This window comes from Physeter macrocephalus, chromosome 5, assembly GCF_002837175.3.
Source record: "Physeter macrocephalus isolate SW-GA chromosome 5, ASM283717v5, whole genome shotgun sequence".
NCBI lineage: Eukaryota > Metazoa > Chordata > Mammalia > Artiodactyla > Physeteridae > Physeter > Physeter macrocephalus.
Window position 1 is genome coordinate 46,937,750 of NC_041218.1, and position 22,650 is coordinate 46,960,399.

The 22,650-nt window shown below is 47.1% G+C and overlaps 2 protein-coding genes across 2 annotated transcripts in view; one reads left to right on the forward strand and one right to left on the reverse strand.

The window, feature by feature from the left end:
- The window catches only part of MINDY4 (MINDY lysine 48 deubiquitinase 4), a 105,405-nt gene that overhangs the window by 51,304 nt on the left and 31,451 nt on the right, over nucleotides 1-22,650 (reverse strand). The gene's annotated exons all lie outside the window — the stretch shown is intronic.
- Nucleotides 2,218-2,554, forward strand: LOC112066347 (metallothionein-1E-like). Its single transcript, XM_055084933.1, has one exon. It carries the CDS (start codon nucleotides 2,231-2,233, stop codon nucleotides 2,414-2,416), a length of 186 nt encoding a protein of 61 aa, XP_054940908.1. The 5' UTR covers nucleotides 2,218-2,230; the 3' UTR covers nucleotides 2,417-2,554.

Below are 22,650 nucleotides of genomic sequence, written 5' to 3' on the forward strand. Positions count from 1 at the left end.
CCCCAAAGATATCTTCATCCTAATCCCTGGAAATGGAAAATGGTACCTTATATGGCAAAAAGAATTTTGCAAATGAGATTAAGTTAAAGATCTTGAAATGGAAGAAAGTAGCCTGGATTATCCGGGTGGGGGCAACCTAATCACAAGTGTCCTTGTAGGAGGGAGGCAGAAGGAGATCTCACACAGAAGAAGAGAGGTAGGATGACGATGGAAACAGAGGTAGAAGTGATGCACTTGGAAGACAGAAGAAGGGGCCACAAGCCAAGAAATGCGGGTGGTCACTAGAAGCTGAAAAAGGCAAGGAAACAGATTCTAGTTGTTAAAGAACTAGCCCTGCCAACACCTTGACTTTAGCCCAGTGGAACTGATTTCAGACTTCAGTCTTCCAGAACAGTGAGATAATAAATTCATGTTGTTTTAAGTCACTGAATTGTGGTAATCTGTTGTAGCAGCCATGGGAAACTAATACACACAGTAAGAGAAACAGTCAAGGAGGAACAAAGGACTGTGAGGTTCTCTGATCGCCTCTGTATCCTGCGTGCCCAGCACCTAGTCACTGCTCCATACATGGGTGCCAATACCAGAGTGACCCTCACACAAGCTAGGTGACTCACACGGGTCACACAGCTTACAAGTGCCAGAGCCAGGGCTCAAACCCAGGCCCCTGGCTCCAAATGCTCTGTGTTGCTCTTTTTTCTATTTTATGCTTCCTTTCCCTACCCAGAATCCTCCATGGCTTCCTGTGGACCAGGAGACAAAGTCCAAACCTCCCAAGTTGTCCCCTTGGCTCCCAAGGGCAAAGCCACAGGGGCACGTGGATGGCCACGAGCCGTGAGGAGAGGGCGGGGATGATGTTCCTGCTGTGTAGGGTACAGCTTGGCCTCTTCCCGGTCATGAGACGTCCACCCTGAGGCCATCCATCAGCTGCGAGAGCCCAGCTCAGATGTTTTGTGCCGTTTCCCATAGATCTCTTCACCAGAGGAGACTTCGGTAATGCTCACACTTAGGGAATGCCCTATTGTTCCTTTTATGTGTCCCTTTGTGGCATAAGCATTACAAAGTTTAAAAGGTCAGTTTAAAAGCATGTTCTTGCCTTTGAGTGAAAACTATTATGAAAAACAATGACAAAAAGATAAATCAAGGATTCAAAACACTTTTTAAAAATGCGATTGTGCATATAACCTGGAGACATGTGTCAAAGTGAGCATCTAATAAATCCTCGGGAGCCAGGCTGTAAACACGCGCTTGCCTGCTGGGTCTGAGGTCTCCACCTCCCAGCCAAGCTCCTCTTTGTGCCCCCAAGGGAGGGGCAAGGGCCAGGGCACCGCAGGTGTCGGGGGCTACGTAGAGGCAGGACTCAATCCCTGGATAACTGGGTCTTGGGTGGGTAGAAAGAGCCACTCAGAGACCAGAGTTCTTGCCTCTGATCCCCCGACTCTGAGTGACCTTGGGCAAGTCACCTACCTCTGTGGGTATCAGGTGCCTCATCTGTACCTTGGGGAAAGCCTGAGTAAGACCACTCACTGTGGAACATGACCAGGTGCAGGGTCTCTGAGAGGACTGACGTGCCTGGGTCACGTTATTCTTGAAGATGCTCAACTGCTTACACACCCAACACTCAGAATAGTTCACCAGCTCTTAGCATTAAAATCAGACAAGGAGATGCTCCTTCCTCTGTGTTTGGTACTGGATACTTGGCTAAATTAGTTATGATTATAAAAGAAAGATATTCCATGAGAAGAAAGATATTGATCACTTACTATATATTCTATTTGATGGAAACACTGAAGCCAGTGTGAATTGACCCCATTCATACAGCACAAGAATCCAGAACATAAGAAATTTACATAAAATTTTCCTGAGCCAGTGATATGCCAGCACACCTTAACTCAAGCCATGTAAAATTAACTGGAGGGGCACTTCTACAAAGCAGGTCACACAAGATTCCCCGGGGGAGAGAGAGTTGTTTGTTTTTTTTTAAGTCCCACTGAAAATATGCTCAAAACAAAAAACCGTTAAATATGTGAGAAAACGATCCACTGTAAGTGAAAGCCAACTGACACAGCAAGTAGGATTCCTAAGAACTTGAGATAATAGAACAGTAATCTAAAAGAGGCTGTAATTAGAGAGAGTAGGGGAACTTTTTTAAAAAGGAATGGAACACGCCTCCCACCAGCTCAGGTGCCTCTTGGCCGCTTGCTTTCGAGCCCTGGCCTCACCTGGGCTCCAAATGGACCCCAAGTGCCCCTGCTCCGCTGGCGGCTCCTGCAGCTGTGCTGGCTCCTGCACCTGCAAAGCCTGCAGATGCACCTCCTGCAAGAAGAGCTGCTGCTCCTGCTGCCCCGTGGGCTGCGCCAAGTGTGCCCAGGGCTGCGTCTGCAAAGGGGCCTTGGACAAGTGCAGCTGCTCTGCCTGATGTCGCGGAGAGCCTGCCCTGGGTGTCAATGGAGGAACAAGGGCCAACCTGCGTTTTTATACAACTCTGACTTGATTGCTACATTCCCTTTCCTATGAAATATGTAAGTGGTAATAAAAGTTGTTGACACTAAAAAAAAAAAAAGGAATGGAAATCATGAAAAAAGAAATAGACACTCTGAGAAAAGAATGGGCAACTCTGAAAAGCAAATACAGTCACGGAAATAAGAAAACTCTGGGGCATATAATGATGGTGATGGATAATAGCATATTAAATACATATTTTTTAAATCCACGAGTCTGCTACTAGAGGAGGAAGGAGGGCAGGGATAGATAACAGAAAGCTCTTCTCTGTAAAACACTGTCAACTAATAAATGGAAAAGGAATGATAAAATGACAAAAGTTAGAAAATCGCGATTTTATAAATTCCTAATATGGGAAAAGATCACCAATGGATGTTCAAACCATGGGTTAAAAGGTTTCTGAGGCACAGGATATTCATATGGTCTGAAAGTTACAGAGTCCTTATTAATTCCAATAACAGAGAGATTGGCAAAACCCTAACGGACTGACTCAACTTAGCATCACCAAAAATAAAACAAACTGACATTACCGTGCTCCTGATGTGATGTACTGGGAGGTACACCACATCACATATGTATTGTCCTTGCCAAAAATTGTTTAACATAAATCCAATAATGAAACAGATATATCTAGAATGTGGTCCTTCTATGAGACACCAAGCCTACATTCATCATGAAAAACTGAAAAAGGAGGGAAATTGTTTGAGAGTAAAAGAGATTAGAGAGACATGGCAACCAAATATGAGTGAACCTTAAATGGATCCTGGGTTGAAAAACTAAAGTCTCAAAGAACGCTTTGGAGCCATTTGGGAGAGATTTGATTATGGGCTTTATGTTAGCGGATGTTATTGAGTCAATGTGAAATTTCTTGGATGTGATAATGGTGCTGTGGTTATATTCTTGTCCTTAGGAGATGCAAGCGGAAATATTTAGGGGTGAAATGCCATGATATCTGAATTTTACTTTCAATCATCAAAAATGTGGGGGAGGGAAAGAGAGGAGAGAGAAAGAAAAAGAGAGAAAACAAGTGCAAAAACAATCTTAGAATTGCAGAAGGTAGGTTTCACGTACCATTCTTTCAACTTTTCTATGGGTTAGAACTTATTTAAAGTTGGGGGAAACTTCTGGTAAACTTAAAAAAGGAGATTAGCTACAGTGAAGAGATAATAAATTACTAGGAACAGTCAGATGACATTTATTCAGAATGCAACTCAATCAGAAGAGAGATGAAATATATGAAAGAACAAATAAGAGACATGGAGGGAAAAAATTTTAAGTCCAATATACACCTAAAAGGAGTTCCAGAAGGAAAGAATAAAGAGAATGTGAGAAAGGAGATTATTGAAAAGATAACTGCTAAGAACCTACCAGATATGAATGCTCAGAGAAACATAATAAGTCTCAAATGATACACATGAAAGTAAATGCACACCTAGATATGTCATCTTAAAACTACCAGAATACCAAAGACAATGAGAAAAATCTTAGAGAAAAGGTAGATAGATTATCCATAAACAACAATTACTTTAACAAAAGACATCTTTAGTATTCAAAATATTAAAGGTAAGGACAAAATGAAAACATTTTCAGACAAAGACTAAAGAAGTTTACCATCACAGACCTTCACTGAATGCACGACTAAGGGACTTACTTCAGGAGAAGACAACTGAACCCAGAAAGAAAAAGCAGGATGCAGCAAGCAACGGCAGAAAAGAAATCTGTGAACATTTAGATAAACCTAAATAAGAGCTGACAATAAAAATAATAACAATAGCAACTAACCTGGGGGGAGTTAAAAACAAAGGGATAATACTAGACAATAATAAACAGGGAACCTGGGAAGGGGAAATGATCAGAATTAAAGCTTTCTAAAATCTTTGCATTTTTGGAGGGGGTAGAGATACTGATTAGACTTAAAACTTCAAGTCAATTATGATCAAAACTTAAGAGTAACCATTAAAAGAGTAAAAAGATAGTATATAACTTCCAAATCAGAAAGCAGAAGAAAAAAGAACACATATCAGTTAATTCACAAGAAAGTGCCACTGTGAAAAACAGTTTGGCAGTTCCTCAAAAAGTTAAACATAGAATTAACATATGACCCTGCAATTCCACTCCTAGGTATATAGCCAAAAGAACTGAAAACAGGGACGCACCTTCTTAACAGCACTAGTCTCAACAGCCAAAAGGTGGAAATAACACAAATGTCCACCAATGGATGAGTGGATAAAGAAAACGTTATACATCACACAATGAAATACTAATCCACCATAAAAAAGACTGAAGTACTGATACATGCTACAACATGGATAAATGTCAAAAACATTATGTTAGGGTTTCCCTGGTGGCACAATGGTTAAGAATACGCCTGCCGGGCTTCCCTGGTGGCGCAGTGGTTGAGAATCTGCCTGCCAATGCAGGGGACACGGGTTCGAGCTCTGGTCTGGGAGGATCCCACATGCCGCGGAGCAACTAGGCCCATGAGCCACAACTACTGAGCGTGCGCGTCTGGAGCCTGTGCTCCGCAACAGGAGAAGCCGCGACAGTGAGAGGCCCGCACACCGCGATGAAGAGCGGCCCCCGCTTGCAGCTAGAGAAAGCCCTCGCACAGAAATGAAGACCCAACACAAAAAAAATTAATTAATTAATTAATAAACTCCTATCCCCAACATCTTCTTAAAAAAAAAAAAGGAACGCAAGGGCGGGTTATCTGGGTGGCTCTGCTTAGGGAATATCAGAAATTGCCAGCACCTGGAGTGGGGAGTAACGTAAAAAGAACTAATATTTGTTCAACAGCTACGGTGTATCAGGTACAGGCTCTGTGTTAACTAATTTATCCTCACAGCTTCATGAGGATGATATTTCTGTTAATCAAATAACATCTATAAAGGTTCTTATATGGTGTATCACGCAGAAGAAAGTGCCCACAGATGTTTGGTTATCTGCCTTATTGCCCCGTGTTACAAATCATGCAACCCAAGAGGGTATAAGCAACGAAGACCCAACGCAGCCAAAAATAAAAATAAATAAAATAAATTTATTTAAAAAAAAAAAAAAAAAATTATGTTAAGTGAAAGAAGCCAGAGACAAAAGGTCACATATGATTCCATTTATGTGAAATATTGTGGACTGGTGGTTTCCAGGGGCTGGGAGTGGGAGGAATGGGGAGAAACTGCTTAATAGGAAGAGATTTTACTTTGAAGAGAAGAAAATGTCTTAGAACTAGGTAGAGGTGGTGGTGGTTACACAAATTTGTGAATGCACTAAATGCCACTGGATTGTTCACTTTAAAATGGTTAAGTTGAAAAAGAAAGGAAGGGACTTCCCCGGCGGTCCAGTGGTTAAAACTTCGCCTTCCAATGCAGGGGGTACAAGCTCGATCCCTGGTCGGGGAGCTAAGATACCACATGGCTCACAGCCAAAAAACATAAAACAGAAGCAATATTGTAACAAATTCAATAAAGACTTTAAAAATGGTCCACATCAAAAAAAATCTTAAAAAAAATAAAGAAAGTAAAAGTATGGCAAAATCAACATGTAAAATTTAACAGGACAAATGAATTCAAGTGTATCAGTAACTATAATAAAGGTGAATAAATTAAACTTGCCAGTTAAAAGACAGACACACTCAGATTGATTTTTTTAATTAGCAATATGCTGTTTCACATGATACATGACACAAAGGAAAACAGTAAAGCATGGGGAAAAAATATATCACTTGTATGCCAACCATTTAAATGCAAATGTAGCTAAATGCTATTGGATAAAAATAAACTCTCCGATAAAAAGCATTATTAGTGAGAAACCTGCTCGTTGCAGAATAACAAAAGGAGTGATTCAACATGAAAATTTAGCCATCATGAACCTCTGTAAAATGGTTAATAATAGTCCTACCTCAAACGTTTGTGGTGAGAATTCAACAAGTTAATATATCAAATGCTGAGAAGAGTATCCGACAGAGTAATTACTATGTGTTGGCTGAGATGATGATGATGATTAATGACGCAAGTATAACCTTGACTCCAAAAACCTAACACTTGTAAACGTAAGTGCAAAACTATGAACTAAAATAAAAGACCGGGCTTCCCTGGTGGCGCAGTGGTTGAGAGTCCGCCTGCCGATGCAGGCGACACAGGTTCGTGCCCCGGTCCGGGAGGATCCCACATGCCGCGGAGCGGCTGGGTCCGTGAGCCATGGCCGCTGAGCCTGCGCGTCCGGAGCCTGCGCTCCGCAAGGGGAGAGGCCACAACGGTGAGAGGCCCGCGTACCGCAAAAAATAAATAAATAAATAAAATAAAATAAAAGACCACTTCATCAGCCATGAGTTTGAAAAAAAATGCTGACCAAGTAGGTATGCAAGAATATTTTGACATTAGAAAATCTAATAATTCCCTAAAAAACCTAGAAGTTCCCCCAAAGAGGGAAGACATGTAAAACAATCTCAATAGATGCAGAAAAAGCATTTGATAAAAATAAATACTCATATAAATTTAAAAAATAAAAACTTAGCAAGCTCAAGGGAAGGGAAGGGTTTTGCTTTACTTGATATGTACATATTTGAAGCCTACAGAACATCCTAACACTGAAGCTTTGGAAGCTTCCCCATTGGAGGCAGTAGCCTGATGAGGATATCCATTATCCCACGAGATTCAGAACTATACCAGAGATATGCTAGAGGCAGTATAATGAGACAAGTGAAACTGACAACGCCAGGGCCAGAGTCCAGGTTTCCTGACCCAGGTTCACCACTCTTTCTACTACCCTGCTTCAAACAGAACATCCTTTTGGAATAAACAAGAAGGTTCGATGGTAATGAAGCAGAGGGCTGTGCAGTTGTCAATGGACATACAGAAACTGGACAGATGAGCCGCAGGTCCAGCTCGTGCCAGAGAAGACTGGCATCATCTGGCAATAGACTGATTGCCTCACGTCTCAACTGCCCTTTGACCAGGATCCTCTTTGTGAAGCTGCAAGGGCCATCACCTCCAGTGATTTTGGGTTTCAGCTCTTCGGGCCCACCGCATGCCTAGCCGCAGGCGCTGTTTGGCCGTCTGTGCGCTTGGCAGGCACCTAGGAGACGCCCTGGGAGGAACGGCTGTGCTATGTCGTGTTCCTTCCCTGCCTTCCCAACGGTGACTCTGCACAACCCTTGTGATTAAAGGCTCTAATCAAAGACTGAACTTCGGGAGGGGTAAGCCTTAGTGAGGTGGATCCCTGACGGCAAACTAATGTAAAAAGAACTTTTAAAAAAATTCTCCGGAGAAGAAAAGATTTCTTCTTTCGACTTTCCTGCCCTTTGGCTTCCTGCAGAGGCTCAGCCAAGCTCCCCCAGATAAAGACGAGGTACGGAATCATGGTGAGTTAGAGCTGGAAGGCGCTCAGGAGTCACCTGCCATAACCTTTGGTTTTACAGATGAGGAAACTGCTCTGGAGAGAGGAAGCGGGCTGCTCCAGTGTCTCCACCTCCCAGTGCTCAGCCCGAGGGGATCCGTGTCCCAGCCTCAGGAAGCGCTCCACCTCCCCGGGCTGTCACATCCACAGGCATTTTTAAAATTAAGCCGTCAAAGAACATGAGGTCTCATTAAGGGCTGGGTTATCAAGAAGTCATCATGTGCACAGATCTCAGTTGCCAATTCTCCAGCTGTTGACCATCAACATATAAAAGGAATCTTTTTGTTTTCCTCTCTCTTTTCTCTTAAGGATGTGGAAAACCTGACTGGAAATGCCTGGTCTGAGATTTCCTGTGAGAAAGTGCTCTGCTTGGAATACTGTGAAAGCAATCTGCCTTAGCAATTCAGCCCAAATAAATTATCTTCCTGAAACTAGTGAAAAACTTTAACTGGGAATTGGGCTGCATACCCAAGACTCTCTCATCCGGGCTGGACAAAGGTTGGACAAAGATAGGGATCACCCAGTGAGAACGGACTGGGAGGGGAGGGGTCCCTGATGGCCCTGCATTCTCCTGGAAAAGCAATCGGCTCAGCCTGTGGAGCTGGAGAGAACATACGTTGTACTCTCGACTCCTGAACCATTGTTCTTTGAGAGTGATGATTTCTCAGCTTAACTCTCTTTCCGTATGCACCCCTCCCCACAGGCTTTGGCAAACATCCTTGGCCAGAAGTGTGCACAGCTAGAGCAAGATCCAAAACCAAGTCCAACATTTCTCCTTCCCCGAGTTGGGCTGGATTCTGGCACATTTCAGGAACAGAGAAGAAATTTACCCCGGTCACCAAGTTATCAGACTGGGAGGGTTCCTGCATGGGCACACAACTGGCAAAACAAAACTGTACCAGATGTGACCTTTCTTCATGTTATTCTCCCAGTTTGGCACGAGGCCTTGGCATACATCTGTTGTTTAATGGATGCTCCCTCTGGAAGCTGAGGAGTACTCAGGGTTCACCTAGATAAGGCTCATCCATCTGGAGGGGCTGGAAGGGCTAACCCAGACCGTCTAGTCTGTCAGGGGTGGGAATGGAAGGCAGAGCTTCTACCAAGAACCCCTGGGTCGTGGGCAAAGCAGAAATAGAATGTCAGGCTCCAGACTCTCACCTTAGCTCATTTTCATCTATCCCATGCTGGATGTTGGAGCCACTGACTGTGTTTTCTTAAGACCCAGAATGCACTGGGACCGGCTGGTCGCTCTTCCCGTAAGGCATGCACACTAGCAGGATTGGAGGCTCCTCCAGCTCCTATCTCTCTGCCCTTCTCACAGCCTGCAGTTTCCCGGGTGTGGCTGAGCTCAGCTCCACATGGCAACTGGTGCTGAGAGGCAGGCATTGCTCAACAGGAGGTGAAAGGGTGGCTCCAGGGAAAGAAAGATACCCTCTTGAAGGACAAGTGGTCTCTATGGAGTATACCTCTGGGACACGGCCAGATCCACTGAGTAACCACTCATTCACCCGAACTGTGCAGTTCACCAAGCACAACGTTGCTAAGCCCACGATCTTCCTTCCTCTTGGTCTTGCCTCTTCCGCTCTGCCCACCAGCACTTGGCTGCGTAGCTCAGCCAAGCCCAGCCATCGTGAGATGCAGGATGAGCCCAGTGACCAGCGACGGAGCGAGAGACATGATGTGGTAACGGGCCCACGCCGCGAGCCCCGCCCCCTCCAGGTAGGTGTGAGCCCCAGACTGCACACCCAGCAGGTGGGATCACTAAGGCTGCCTCTGATTAGGGCTCCCGGCAGCAGAGTGAGGACCTAAAAGGATGGTTCCCTCAGAGACAAAGATGCCTCCTGGCCCCGCCCTCCCTGAGGCTAGTGTGACAGCACAGGATGGAAAGGATTGCCTCTACAACCTTGGCCCGGTCCCAGGAAGTCTAAAGTCACACTTGGAGTTATAAAAGGGACGGTTCTAACGTGCGCCTGAAAGACATTCCATAAGAGTTGCCACTGGTTTCCATCGTGGACTGGAAAGCTGTGCGAAGATGTTTACTTAGCTGCTAGGAGAAACTGCGTTTTGGCACCATGACTGCTCTTTATTGTCCTAGTAAAGGACAACGCATCCAGGGAAGGAGCCGTCCCAACGAGAGAGGCCGACTTTTTCCAAGTCCCATTAAACATTAAACCCACTTAGGTTCTGTTTGGTAAAATATGCCAAAGGGTGGCGTAAAACAACTTCTGGGAAGAAGTATTTTCATTTTAAACTCACAAAACGTTCCCCTGCATAAGCATTAATAAAAGAGCCATAAGCAGCAAGTCTGAAACAATACTGTCTGGGTCCGAGGTTAACTTCATATCAACTTGAAAACAAAGCAACTGGGATTCGTTTACTTTTAGAAAGGGTGAGGAGGCGTACACTTAACTTTTTTTCTGGAGCTCCTGTCTTTCCCCAAGCAGACATGGATGAATCTTCACCTTCCCTGGGCTTCCATTGTCTTCTCTGTGACATTCTAAGGGTTCTAAGTTTTGTCCTTACAATAGGAATTGTTTATCTGGGTGTTTATTTCTACTTTACCAAGCACTTTGAAAGCACAGTTTTTAATTTACTTCTCACAAAAAGCCTGTGTGGGGGGTAGCAAAGGGACTTTTTAGCCTTATTTTCAAAAATGAAGACACTGAGGCTCAGAAAATCGAAAATCGTCCAACACAAACCAGTCCATGTCACACAGATCCATGGCCAAATGGGGACCATACAATACTGTGAATCTTTCCTGAGGCTTAAATTTTACAAAAGTGTTTTAATGTTCTTACTTAGCCAGAAAAATAATAACAACCTGAATAGTGTCTGATTTACCATGAAGTTAATGGGGCTTAAGCTTCAGGGACCCTCCCTTGCACAGGCCCTTCCAAGAGGCCCTAGCACATGTTGGTATGGTCTTCGATTTTTGTCAAATTTGCAAAAATGACGTAATTTTATATTCTTTGTCTTCAAGAGGCACCCAAACTGTGTTAAGTTTCAGGCACACAACGTTTGGATCTGAACCTGAACCCAAGGAGTTTGTTCTTTTGTTTTCTTTTTTATTTGGCTGATCCATGAGTTCCCAGTGACCCACCATACCAAGAGATGTCCCAAAGTCTCCTCCGCCCCAGACACCCTGTAATTGTCTTGTCCAAGTTCGTACAGAGAAAGGTCCAGCCAAGACTGGCTCACGGAGCTCCCCTTTCTTCCACCCCATGCTGCCCCATCACACACACAAAAAAGGAATCTCTAGGAAATTTTGACTTACACCAAAAACACAGAGGACTGATTGTTTTCTGGGCATTTCTTAGAAAAAGGAGAAAGAAATGTTGCTTTAAACCCAACTGAGCTTTGCAAACTTTGAGCATTACACCACTCACACACATAAAACCGGAGAGCTGTGGAATTTCCATGGGTGAGCCAGCCCCCGTCAGGACACGCCTCCCTGGGCTAAAATTAGATGGTATCCCTGGGCCTCTCCAGGTAGTGTCTGCACTTGAAATGAGGTGCGAGGGTCCCCGGGTACCAACCAGAGTGTGGGCGCCTTTCCTCCCCACCCCTCTGGGGTTACCACCCCTGCCTCTAATGAGGGTTTCTCAGGTAGAGAGCCTGGCAGGGGGCGATATTCAGTGGGAGCTGGGATGTGGATAAGCACAGCTGCTCAAAGGTGGGGAATCTGTGCTGGAACTTTCCATGAGCCCCAAAGCAGGGGAGTGCAGGACCCACCTCACAAAGAAGTCAGGACCTGAGGACTGAGAATTTTAGCACAGGGCAAGTATTCCTTCCCAGATCCTTAAGAGGTAACAATATTCCACATGAGTTTGCAAGGAGGAAAAAAAAAAAAAAATCAAAGCAGCACATTCTCTTTTCTCCTTAATAGTGGAACTTCTGCAGAAGTGGAATGAAGCCCTTTGGCAAGGCTCTGACTCCCTTGGTTTCTAGGGATCTAAATGCAAATAACACAGGCAGGAGACTGAAAGCACACGCCCTCCAAAACCCCCCCTGGAGTCCTTGCTTCTCCAGGCCACTCCCTTCTGCCAAGGTTACCTATCCCTGGCAGGGTGGACGTGCAGGGACTTGCAGACTGCAGCCCCTGCTGGACCGTGTGGGCGAGCAATGGTCCCAAGGAGCACGGCCAACGGGAAGAGCTTTGACCAAAGGTATCTGGAGCTTTTTCCAGGACAAATAGAAAAACCATGTGAAGCAGCTGGACCCACGTCAGGCAGTCTCCTGTTGGAAATGTCACATTGAGCTTCACGATATGGGTGCAATCAAGGAACTGTGAGTTTCGAGAAAACATCCTGAAGGTATGGAGCGGGAAGATGCGGCCAGGCTGTGGGCATGCGCATTACAGGCCCCACAGCGTGGGTGGGGGAGGATGGATCTGGAGAGGGAGGGTAGGAGTGGGCTTCGCAGTGCCCACCAGGAGGACACCAAAAGAAGCTGCTTTCTGTGCCTCTGGGAAACATATATGAGCTCTTGTTTCTGTCACAGCCACTGGTTCCCTGGAGGTCAAAGGGCTCGAGGATGCCCATATACAACAAGGAAGGGGCTGTGTTGGGGTGATTCCTCGGTGTCTCCTGGGCTAGCCTTGTGTCTGTACCGTCACCTCACCCGGATGCCACCATTCCATAGTGACCCACTATGACCCCATTATATTCTTCATGATCTTTACTGAGAGACAAAAAATAGATCCTATTGACTCTTCATTTTTCCTATTTGTTCCATACATACTTTCCCTGTTTATTTTGAAAAGTGTTAAATCTACTGGAAAGGATTAATACCGTAACACTGGCATACCCCTCACTTACAGTGACAAATTGTTAATATTTTGCCTTATTTGCTTTCCCTCTCTACTTCTCCTTCTCTCTCTCTCCAAATACACACAAATACACATTTTTTTTTTTTTTTTTTTTTTTGCTGGACCATCTGAAAGCAAGTTGCAGATATTATGTCAGCCTAACTCCTAAGAACAATAACAGCCTCGTACAAAATCCATGGGGAGTTTATTTGTCGGACAACACTTTTTAAAACCTTGTTTTGAAAAAAGGATCCTTGTTTAAGCTCTCCCAGATTCCTGTGTCTGATAAGTGTACTATTTTGGAGTTATTTTCTTGAAAAAGAAGAATGTTAAATCAGTCATAATGCCTTTAATGGGCCAGGTCCGTTTTTGGTTTTTATCTAACATGGATACTTTCAACTTCTCTCTTCTTCTTTTAATACACTGTGTAGCGTGGGGGGAGAAGAGGCTCTGAGTTATAGAGGCGTGTGGCTGGATTTCCTCGGCAGCTTCTGGCACTGGCTCCCACACACTTGTTGAAAAGCCCTTATAAGTTCATCTGCCCTCTGGATAGTAGCTTCTGGAACATGAACACTCAATGTGTCATTGCTCCATGAGGAGGTGAATAAGAAAAACGAGGCAGCTCTAAGCCTTGCAGAAGAGCCTCCAGTCCCCAGATGGGTACTTGGTTTGGTTTCCATCACTGACTTTTTTAGTTTGCTCAATTTTTTTTTTTTTTTTCTCATTCAAAAGAAGGGAGAAGGCCAAAGAAAGTGACACTGGGAGCAAAGGAAGCGTCATCATCAGCTATAGGAACGCCATCCTCCATCATGGACTTCCCCTTTTGCTACACTCCATCAAGGAATCTAATGAAGCCCCAGGCCTGGAGGAGAAGCCGTGAGAGCGTGGACCACAGCCGTGCGGGCCCGGGCACGGTCAGCTCGCTGTGCCAGCTCACCGTCCAGGCCTGGCCTCCGGAGAGCTTCTGGAAAAAAAGAAAGGTGGGAGCGCACATCCAAGTGGCCCCCGCCTCACCTGGGCCCTCAGTGCACAGGGTGGACATGCCCTGCGGAGGAGGGCCTGCTCCGTGCCTGAGTCAGGGAACCCAGCCCACGCTCGTCACTGCCCTCGGCTGTAGCCCACACACTGAGGCTGAACTTTTCTCTTTAACCATCACCATCTTGCATAATCTGCCTCTAATCTCACTTCCCATCCCTTTCTTACAAAATGTTCATTTACTCAGGAACATGTCCATCCATTCAAGAAACAGGGTGTTTGGGCTAACTAAACAGTAGCAAAGAAAGCAAGTATTTATTAAAGTAGCTGCTGTGGGCCAAATGTTTTACATACATTATTTCGTTTACTCTTCATAACATAAAGATAACATAAACATAAAAGTAGGTATGTCATCCCATTTTTTAGATGAAGAAAGTAAGTTGTAAAGATTTTTTTGAAAACACACACATACTGTGCCCAAGGTCACCCTGTTAGTAAGGGACAGATCTGTCCAATTCTAAATCTTGGGCCCTTTCAGCCTCACCATGCTGGGTTACTAAATATATTAAAGATGGAGAGCCACCTTGCAAAGTCTCAGAATACAATCAAATGCAATGTTTCCCAAACAGCAGTCCTCAGTAACTTAACAAAGATTTGCTTAATTGGAATAAATTTCAAATAACTCAGAAACTCTGCTGAGCAGAATTAGCTCTTTCACTGAGGATTTAAAAGGTACTTTGGGAACTTGTAATGCCCTGGGCCTGTCATTACGGCCATCAGTTATCATTGTGGAGCTTGGCAGAAAATGAATCTGGCTACTGTGGCCGCTGCCCACTCCCGGGCCCGCCCGGGCACACACTTCCTGTCCCCTCAGAGTCTCTGTGAATGATCAGTTTCTCTCCTCTGCTCCTGCCGCCCAGCCCTTGGCTTACAAATGTGCTCCTATCTCTCCCATCCTGGAAAGAAAGACCCTGTGCCCTAACCCTCTACCCTCTTGAGCTGCCATCCTGTCCCTATGCTTCTCATCCCCTCTAACTTCTTTTATTTTTTTTTTTATAGATTTATTTTTGGCTGCGTTGGGTCTTTGTTGCTGCGCGCGGGCTTTCTCTGGTTGCGGCGAGCGGGGGCTACTCTTCGTTGCCGTGAGCGTGATTCTCACTGCGGTGTCTTCTCTTGTTCCGGAGCATGGGCTCCAGGCGCACAGGCTTCAGTAGTTGTGGCACACGGGCTTAGCTGCTCCACGGCATGTGGGATCTTCCCGGACCAGGGCTCGAACCCATGTCCCCTGCATTGGCAGGTGGATTCTTAACCACTGCGCCACCAGGGAAGCCCTCTAACTTCTTTTAAAAAGCTGCATGCTCTCGTGCGTGTCCTCACCCTGCTGCAGGTGACCTTCTGCCCCCAGTCCCTACTGAAAATGCTCTCTCCAAAGCCACTCCGTCACCAGACCTAGTGACCTTCCCAATCTCCCCCCTAAGGTTCCGAAGCTGCCCACACCTCCTGCTTCCTGGAGACCCTCTCCTCCCTCACCTCCCGAGTCCTCCTCTGCTCTGACCACCCCTCTTCCTTACCACATCAAACATGTGGCTCTCCTGTTGCAGGATTCTGACCTTGGTACCTTTATCCTGCACCTTTGGCCATGTCCACCCCTCCAAGGACTTCAGCTCTCAGCCCCGTGCCAGCCCCTCCCAGATGCCCCCTCCCAACCTCTCATGCAACATTGCCCAGGATCTGCGTTTCTGCCCCACTCCTGTGTAAACAACAGCTCCACTGGACATCTCCAGGAACAGCCTCTTCATCTGCTTCCTGACCCAGTGCCTCCCCCAGTCAGGTCCCCTCTCCCTGCCGTCTGCATGCCCAGCCTCCCGGCCCTCCAGGCCCACAACCTCCCTGCACACCAAGTCCCAAGGATTCTCCTCCCAGATCCCCTCCCTGCTCCTCGCCCCTCTGGTACAGTCGGGTCAGGGCCCACCCCACCTTCTAGGTCAGATTCCTGCTACTGGTCACCCTTGTCAGTCCTGCAGCGCCCCTGGACTAGTCTCCCTAAAGCACAGCTCTAACCAGTTAAAAAAAAACAAGCACCACCTAACCAAAAATTCGAGAAACCTTTCTGTTCCTCTCTACTGCTCTTTAGCTTGGCTCTCAAGCACTGTCCAGTCCTCCAGTCTCCTCTCCTCCTGGTCCCCACACATGCCCTGGGTTCCAGCTACACCACCTTACCTGCCTCTTCACGCTTGCTCACACTGGCCCCTCAGCTTGGCATGCATCCACTCCCTGAATCACCAGACCAACCCTCTAAGTCCTCGCCCATGTCAGCTCCCCATCAGTCCTTCTTCCTCAGACAGGGCTTGAGGATAAGGGTTAAGGCTGAGGTCCCTAGAACCAGACTGCCTGCATGAACTCAGGCTGGTTGGTAATTCTGTGCCTCAGTTATCCCATCTGTAAAACGGAGCTGATAACCCTCCTAGTGCTGCTGTCAGAATTAAATGAGGTAATACATCGAATGCTCTTGCAACAGAATGAGTATTCAATAAATATCAACAACTTAATTACCCTTCAAACAATCTAGACTCCAGCTCCATGGCACCTGCTCTGTCTGCCTGTCACTTTCTTTTCTTTTCTCTTTTTTTTTTTAATCATGATTTTATGTGTATGGAGGTCTCGGCCTCTTTGGGGCAAGAGCCACATCTTCAGCATCGCTCCCCAGCACTATTCGAACAAGCAAGAGGAACTCCATAAATGCATTGTTGAACTGAATAAAATTAAATAACAGGTATTTACACAGAGATCAAAAACTGTTTACTCTATCGTGAAGAGGTTCTACTTCTGAGGGACCCATGGCCGCGAAACCGTCCCCTACAGGAAATGGAAGGAATCCCATGGTTTTAGTAACTTCTTGTGCGATGAGCAGAGAAAACAAAGTAGAATTTTCTGGAATGAGGCACACACACAGAATCCAGCTACACAGGAAACTGCCCCGGCGGGTCATCTTTGTGATTTGAAGAATTCTGCCCCAAATGCCCCTGACAGAACTCAGCATCAAAGGCCATCTTTCCAAGGTGGAGGCACCAGCCCAAGTGAGTCATGGCCACTGTTTAGGAAACCAACTGAGGAGTCACGAGGGAAGGTCCACTCTAGCAGGATGCAACAGGATTTGGCAGCGGAAAGACTTCAGCTCACTCCACCCAGGCCCCAAGGTAGCCAGCCTATCAGAGTTATACTTGGGGTGAAAACAAGGATGCCCATCTTTTCCTTAAATCAGTGCCCTTTCCCAATCCTTAGGAAAGCTACGAGATTAGGCTCTGTCTCCATGAGCCACGATAAGTGCACATTATCCAAAAATATCTGCAAATGCAGCAGAACCCAGTGCAGGCCCCAGAAAAAAAAAAAAAAAAAAAAAAAAAAGGGCTGAGGAAGAGCAAGGGAGCTGCTTTAGTCTTTAGGAATGAGATCCCCGGGGACACGAGCAAACTTTCCCCCCCAAAATCTCAGGCTTGGAGGAAGGTGCAGAAGAGTGATGAGTATGTCAGCCACAGCAGTGAGGCCCTTGGCTGGCCCCCAACTGGTCTATTCCAACCCCGCTCAGACTTCAAGGCCCAGCCCAGGAAGAGCACCACCCCCTCTAAGATCCTATGGCACCTCAAAGGGCACCATCCATCTGGCTCTGGGACGGATCTGCCTCCTATTTTTAGGTGACTTTCCTGTTTGCTAAATCACTAGTCCCACTCTCCTGTGTGTCCCTTGAATGAAGGGGAAGACTTCACATTTCACCTCCCCCTCCCACAAGGCCATGCCAGTAATTCAGCTCCATCCAATAAGTCTGGAACAATTCTGAGCAAAACTGAGGGAGGCAGGGTCACAGACGACTTACCCCCATACTCAGGTGGCTGACAATCCAGAAGGAGAAACATGGTAGCCTGTCAGGTCTTCAGTGTGACATGCGCTATGAGAGGTATGAGAAGGGGATCACGTCCAGTTATAGGAGCAGGGAAGAGATCAGAAAGGCTTCCTAAAGAAGGCAACATTCAAGATGACTTCAATACTGGACATCACAGTTGTGAGAGGTTGTGTTGCTTGGTTGGCTGGTTGGATGGATGGTTGGTTGGCTGGAGGATTCGTTGGTTAAATGAACATATGAATAAAAAATAAATGAGTGAATGAATGAATGCTGACAAGTGAACTTGAAGATAAAGTTTGGATTGTTCCAATTCTATTCAAGATTATCAACTTAAGTTTCATGACACTGTCCCAAACAGATCAGCATCGTTTTCCCTTTCATTCTCCTTACTACGTACATTCTCTCATTTGCTCCATATAGATTGCCAGGTCCAGGGATATAGCTAGGAAAAACAACAACAACAAAGAAATAAGGCCCACTCCAATCCTCAAAGAGTTCATGGAAGTAAAGATGAACTATCAAATCATTATGCTCTATGGAGGATTACCCATGATACTGAGAAGCAGAAGAGAAGCAGCCAGACTGCGGACCAGGCTAGAATTAGGGTGAAACATAACAAGGTACCTAGGATGCAAAATTTAAGGAGGCACTCAGTCTCAAGGTTCATGGAGGTGCCTACACTGCAGGTGAAACACCGTAAGAGTGAGTGCCTCCTTAAATTTTGCCCCTGAGATACCTCACTTGCTTCACTCTCATCCTGACCCTGTTGCTAATCTCCATATGGGCCTCTCTTTGGGGTTCTGGTAGCTAGGGTCTGCTGGAAGCTAGCTCACAGACCAGCCAGTAAGCATCTTGGAGTGAGGGGGAAAAAGCACCCAGGAAATAAGAATCTCCATATCCCTGCCCTGCTCTCTGACACACACTTCCCAAAAATTATCCCTGAGCCTTAACAGCTTCTTTCCATCTAGCAGCAGCGGCTTCCCCTGCATGGAACATCTTCCCAGACTGCGTGCCATGGACTTGGGCCTACGGCAGAGCTGGCAAGGCCCAGGTGTGTGCAGAGGAGGATCTCAGAGCTGCCATCCTAATGTCCAAAAATGGACAAAGTGAGATCATTCACACTTCCAAGGAGAGGTGTGGACACTCTCTTGCCTCTTTAGCCACGCTTTCTTGATCTCAGAGGAAATCTGACTCGTGAGAAGTCTCTTTCCCCTGGGGGATGCATTGGATCAAAGACTCAGAAACCCTTGAACTGAAGATAGGTAGCAGCTATAATTAAAGCACAGGAGTGAGAGCATCAACCCTGCTCCTGGAGGGCTCCGAGTGGCCTGTAATGTGCGCTGGAGCCGTTTCTCATGTTTAAACTCCTACGTGCTAGGGAGAGGCCGGCATTCGGAGGAGAGAGAAGGCATTCCACTGTGGACCAGGGACACACATGTAGGGTGAATGTGGGTAAGAGGTGGGAAGGAGAACCAGCTAGGCACAGGGCACTGATGGCAGGTGTGAAGGGCAGCCGTACTGACCCAGAAGACAGGTCCCTGAAGTCAGTTATGAAGGGGAAGCTGGACCAGCACAGGAGCCCCAGGCAGGCCACCTGTTCACACGGGGTTTCTGGCACACAGGAAAGCAACTGTGTGTTGTGTGTGTTTCAAGACTCAGCTAATTTCGAACCTCCCTAGTCTGAAATAAAGTCCAAATAACGTGCAGAGACAAATTAAAATGGAAATTCTACCCATTACTCTTCCCTTGCAGCGCAGATGTTGTCAGACTCTGGATGCTTGGATATGGGGAACAGTCAATAAACCACAAATGCCACATCCTCTGCTCAGCCTCTGCCAGGCCCCAGGTGGCGTCATTCACTCCCTCTCAGAATGCAAACAGGCCTCGGCTAGTGATCTGGAGCCCGGGAGCGGGGAGGACCCAGGAGGGATTGGATCTCATTCATCTCTCTCCCACCTGAGTGTGTCGTCATGTCATCATCGTTGGTAGGGGCCTGGTGAGTGTCTGCTGGCTGAAATCACACAACAGGGCCAACCAAAGTCTCTTGGGTCCTGAAGATTGATGAAGATCTGCTGCCACCTACTGTCCATTCTCCTGCAAAACCCGAAAACCTGATGGGGCACACCCTACATCAGTAGCTGTATCCCTGGAATTGACTACAGGCCCTGACACAGAGCTGTCACACATTGATGCTTTGGTGGGGTTGTGTCTGTGTCCAGGCTGCAGAGATCCACGCAGAACAAGGCAGGCTAATCACAGCTCTTCCTCGCCCAGTGTTACTAGTCCACCACCAAGTCTTGTCATCAAACATGGCCTCTCCAAGCCCAAGGCCCTCCTGCCCTGTCAACAGCACCTCCACCTGCTCCCGGATCTTCCACTCCTCTGAGGGCCACAGTTAAGCACCCAATTATATACAGCCTCAGCGGGCCTTTGGCTTCAGAGCAGGGAGCCATCTCATCTTTCCACATCCCCAGTGCCAGATCTGAGCGCCAAGAAAGCTCAGGGACACCTCCTGTCTGATTGAGACAGCAGGGCATCACCCAGCTTGAAGCCAGTGATGGGTTAACAGGGTGCTCTTGCAGTGTGAGCTGTGAGTGTCGTGACGGGAGGGGCTGTCTGTGGGCTTATATCGAACTTCTTTCCAGTCTCCCCCTCTGGGGTCTGTCTCCTCACCTGTAAATGATCCCTGCTTGGCCTGCCTCACCAGGACATCCCGTGCACCAGAAGTGATGGCCATGAGCAGGCTTCGAGATTGTCTATTTTTATTATCCCACTGGGAGCTGGGCGAGTATAGAAGGAACCATGAGAACTGACGTGGAAGATGCAGGTGTCCCCCACAGATGACCTTGACTGGGCGCACCCATCCGAGCTGCTATCCTCGTTGGCTGCTAAAGGCTCACAGCTGCACCCTTCTCCAGAGAACTCTCCTTCGCAAAACTCAGCCAGGACATGGCACACTGCCCGCCCCACCCCAGGATGGGCCACCCATAGCCAATGACTGACACAAGAAAGATAAGCCCTCTCCTAGCTTAAAGGTGGGAGCAGCTCTGGGTCAGTTCACACGCTCATCTCCCTGTGGGAGCCGCCTGACCCTCCACATCCTTGCTGAGACCTTCCCCTGCCCTGTCCTGCTTCCCTCGCTGCCTTTCTCCTGAGAACACACGCCCAACAGATTACATGCACCTGACCCTCCAACTCAGGCTTAGCTTCCGGGGCACTGGCTCCCAAAACTTAGCCTGCAGCCCATCACCTGGAGGACTTGTTAAAACACACTGCTGGGCTTCACCCCCAAAGTTCCAATTCAGCAAGTCAGACAAGTTGTGTTTCTAACAAGTTCCCAGGCAATGCACATGCTGCTGGTCCAGGGATCACAGTTTGAGAACAGCTGTTCTTGGCACTTTGACCTAAAACAGAAATCATTCAACAAGTAATAGGCAAAGGGGTTGGAGGTGGCAGGATGCAGCACTCAGCCAGCCTCCCAGACAAAACCCTGCAGCCGGAACAGGAGATCATCAGGCCTCCAGCAACAGACCCTCATGCTCGGGGCTGGGGGTGAATCTGCGTTGCTGAGCCCTGTATCATTTTACTATAGGAGCTCAGAGGAGCCCACCATCTAGGAGGGACTCCCAAGGCACAGGGCCCCATTTACATGCTCATTCTTTACACAGGATGAACATCAGAGACCAGCTGAATAGACTAGGATTCCTGGATCACAGAGAAGGTGGAAGTTTGGCCTGGACACGCCCAAGGCCATGTGTACAGTGTAGGATGAGGGGGATGTCAGAGACGGAGGAGCTCCTAAAGAGCAGTCCATCCAACCCCTTCCCTTACAGACAGGAGCACAGAGGCCCAGAGAGGGCTGGACATCTGACCAAGGCAGACATTCAACCTGCAAACACAGGAAAAATAAGTGCTCAATTTAAAGGCAAGACAATTGCTTTCACTGTCCTCAGAGAACGGCCGTGAGCAATCCTATTACGTGGGCTCTAGTAATAGTCCTGGTGTGAGAAACAACCGCTTCACAGCTTCAGTAAGACCCTGAGGCCAGAAGAGAATTGTCCTGTCACAATAGCATCAACAGGGCCTGAAATGAGAACCACAAGACAGCTGACTGCTCACATCTGTGGATTCCAGACACATGGTCTCTGACTCACAAGCCACAGGGAGGCCAGTCAACAAAGAAACACCACTGGCCTGGTAAAAAGTATCAGGGCAGGGAGGACAATGGACTGTGGTCTGGTGCCCATGACTTAAACCTGCTTCTCCCACCATCTTCCTCATTTCAGGGAATGGCAACTCCATCTTCCGGTTGTTCAGCCAAAAACTTTGGAGTCATCCTTGCCTCTTCTCGTTCTCTCATGAGGCAAATCTAATCCATGGTCAAATCCTGTTGACTCTACCATATACAGGTTTCCGCTTCTACCCAAAAGTAGAGCGTTCCTATGAAACCTTTCCTAAGCCGAGATGGTGTAAAGCGAAGAGCAATTACCTTAGGACACATCTTGCTAATGGAGGCACAAAATAAATCGAGATCAAGCACAGAGGCTCACAGACCAGTTCAGGGCCATGGCGGCCTGATGCTGAGTATGGCTCCCAGGGAAGGAGCTTGGCGGTGCCGCCCTGGCTGCTGTTCAGAGTGCAAGCTGCCTTTGTAACAACTTATTACAAAATGTGATCACCACTTGCACTTTTTGCCTTTTTCCTTAAAAGTGAAAATCCTCTTTGGATTTATTTTGGTTACCTAATGTAGGTCTTTAGTGAAAGTGAAGTGGAATAAAGCTAACTCAAAAAGCAGAGGATCCCTGTGTGTGTGTGTGTGTGTGTGTGTGTGTGTGTGTGTGTGTGTGTCATAATCCAGCCCACATCTCGCCACCTTCACTGCCCTGCCTGATTCAAGCCACCATCAGCTCTCCTCCAGACGACTGCAGTCGCCCCCTGCCTGGTCCCCCTGCTTCCAGCCTTGCCTCCTGGAATCTATTCTCAACCCCAACCCTGCAGCCAGAGGGATCCTGCTGAGCACAAGTCACAGAAGGCCATGCCTCTGCCCAACCTCCAAAGGCTCCTGCATCACCTAGAGGCA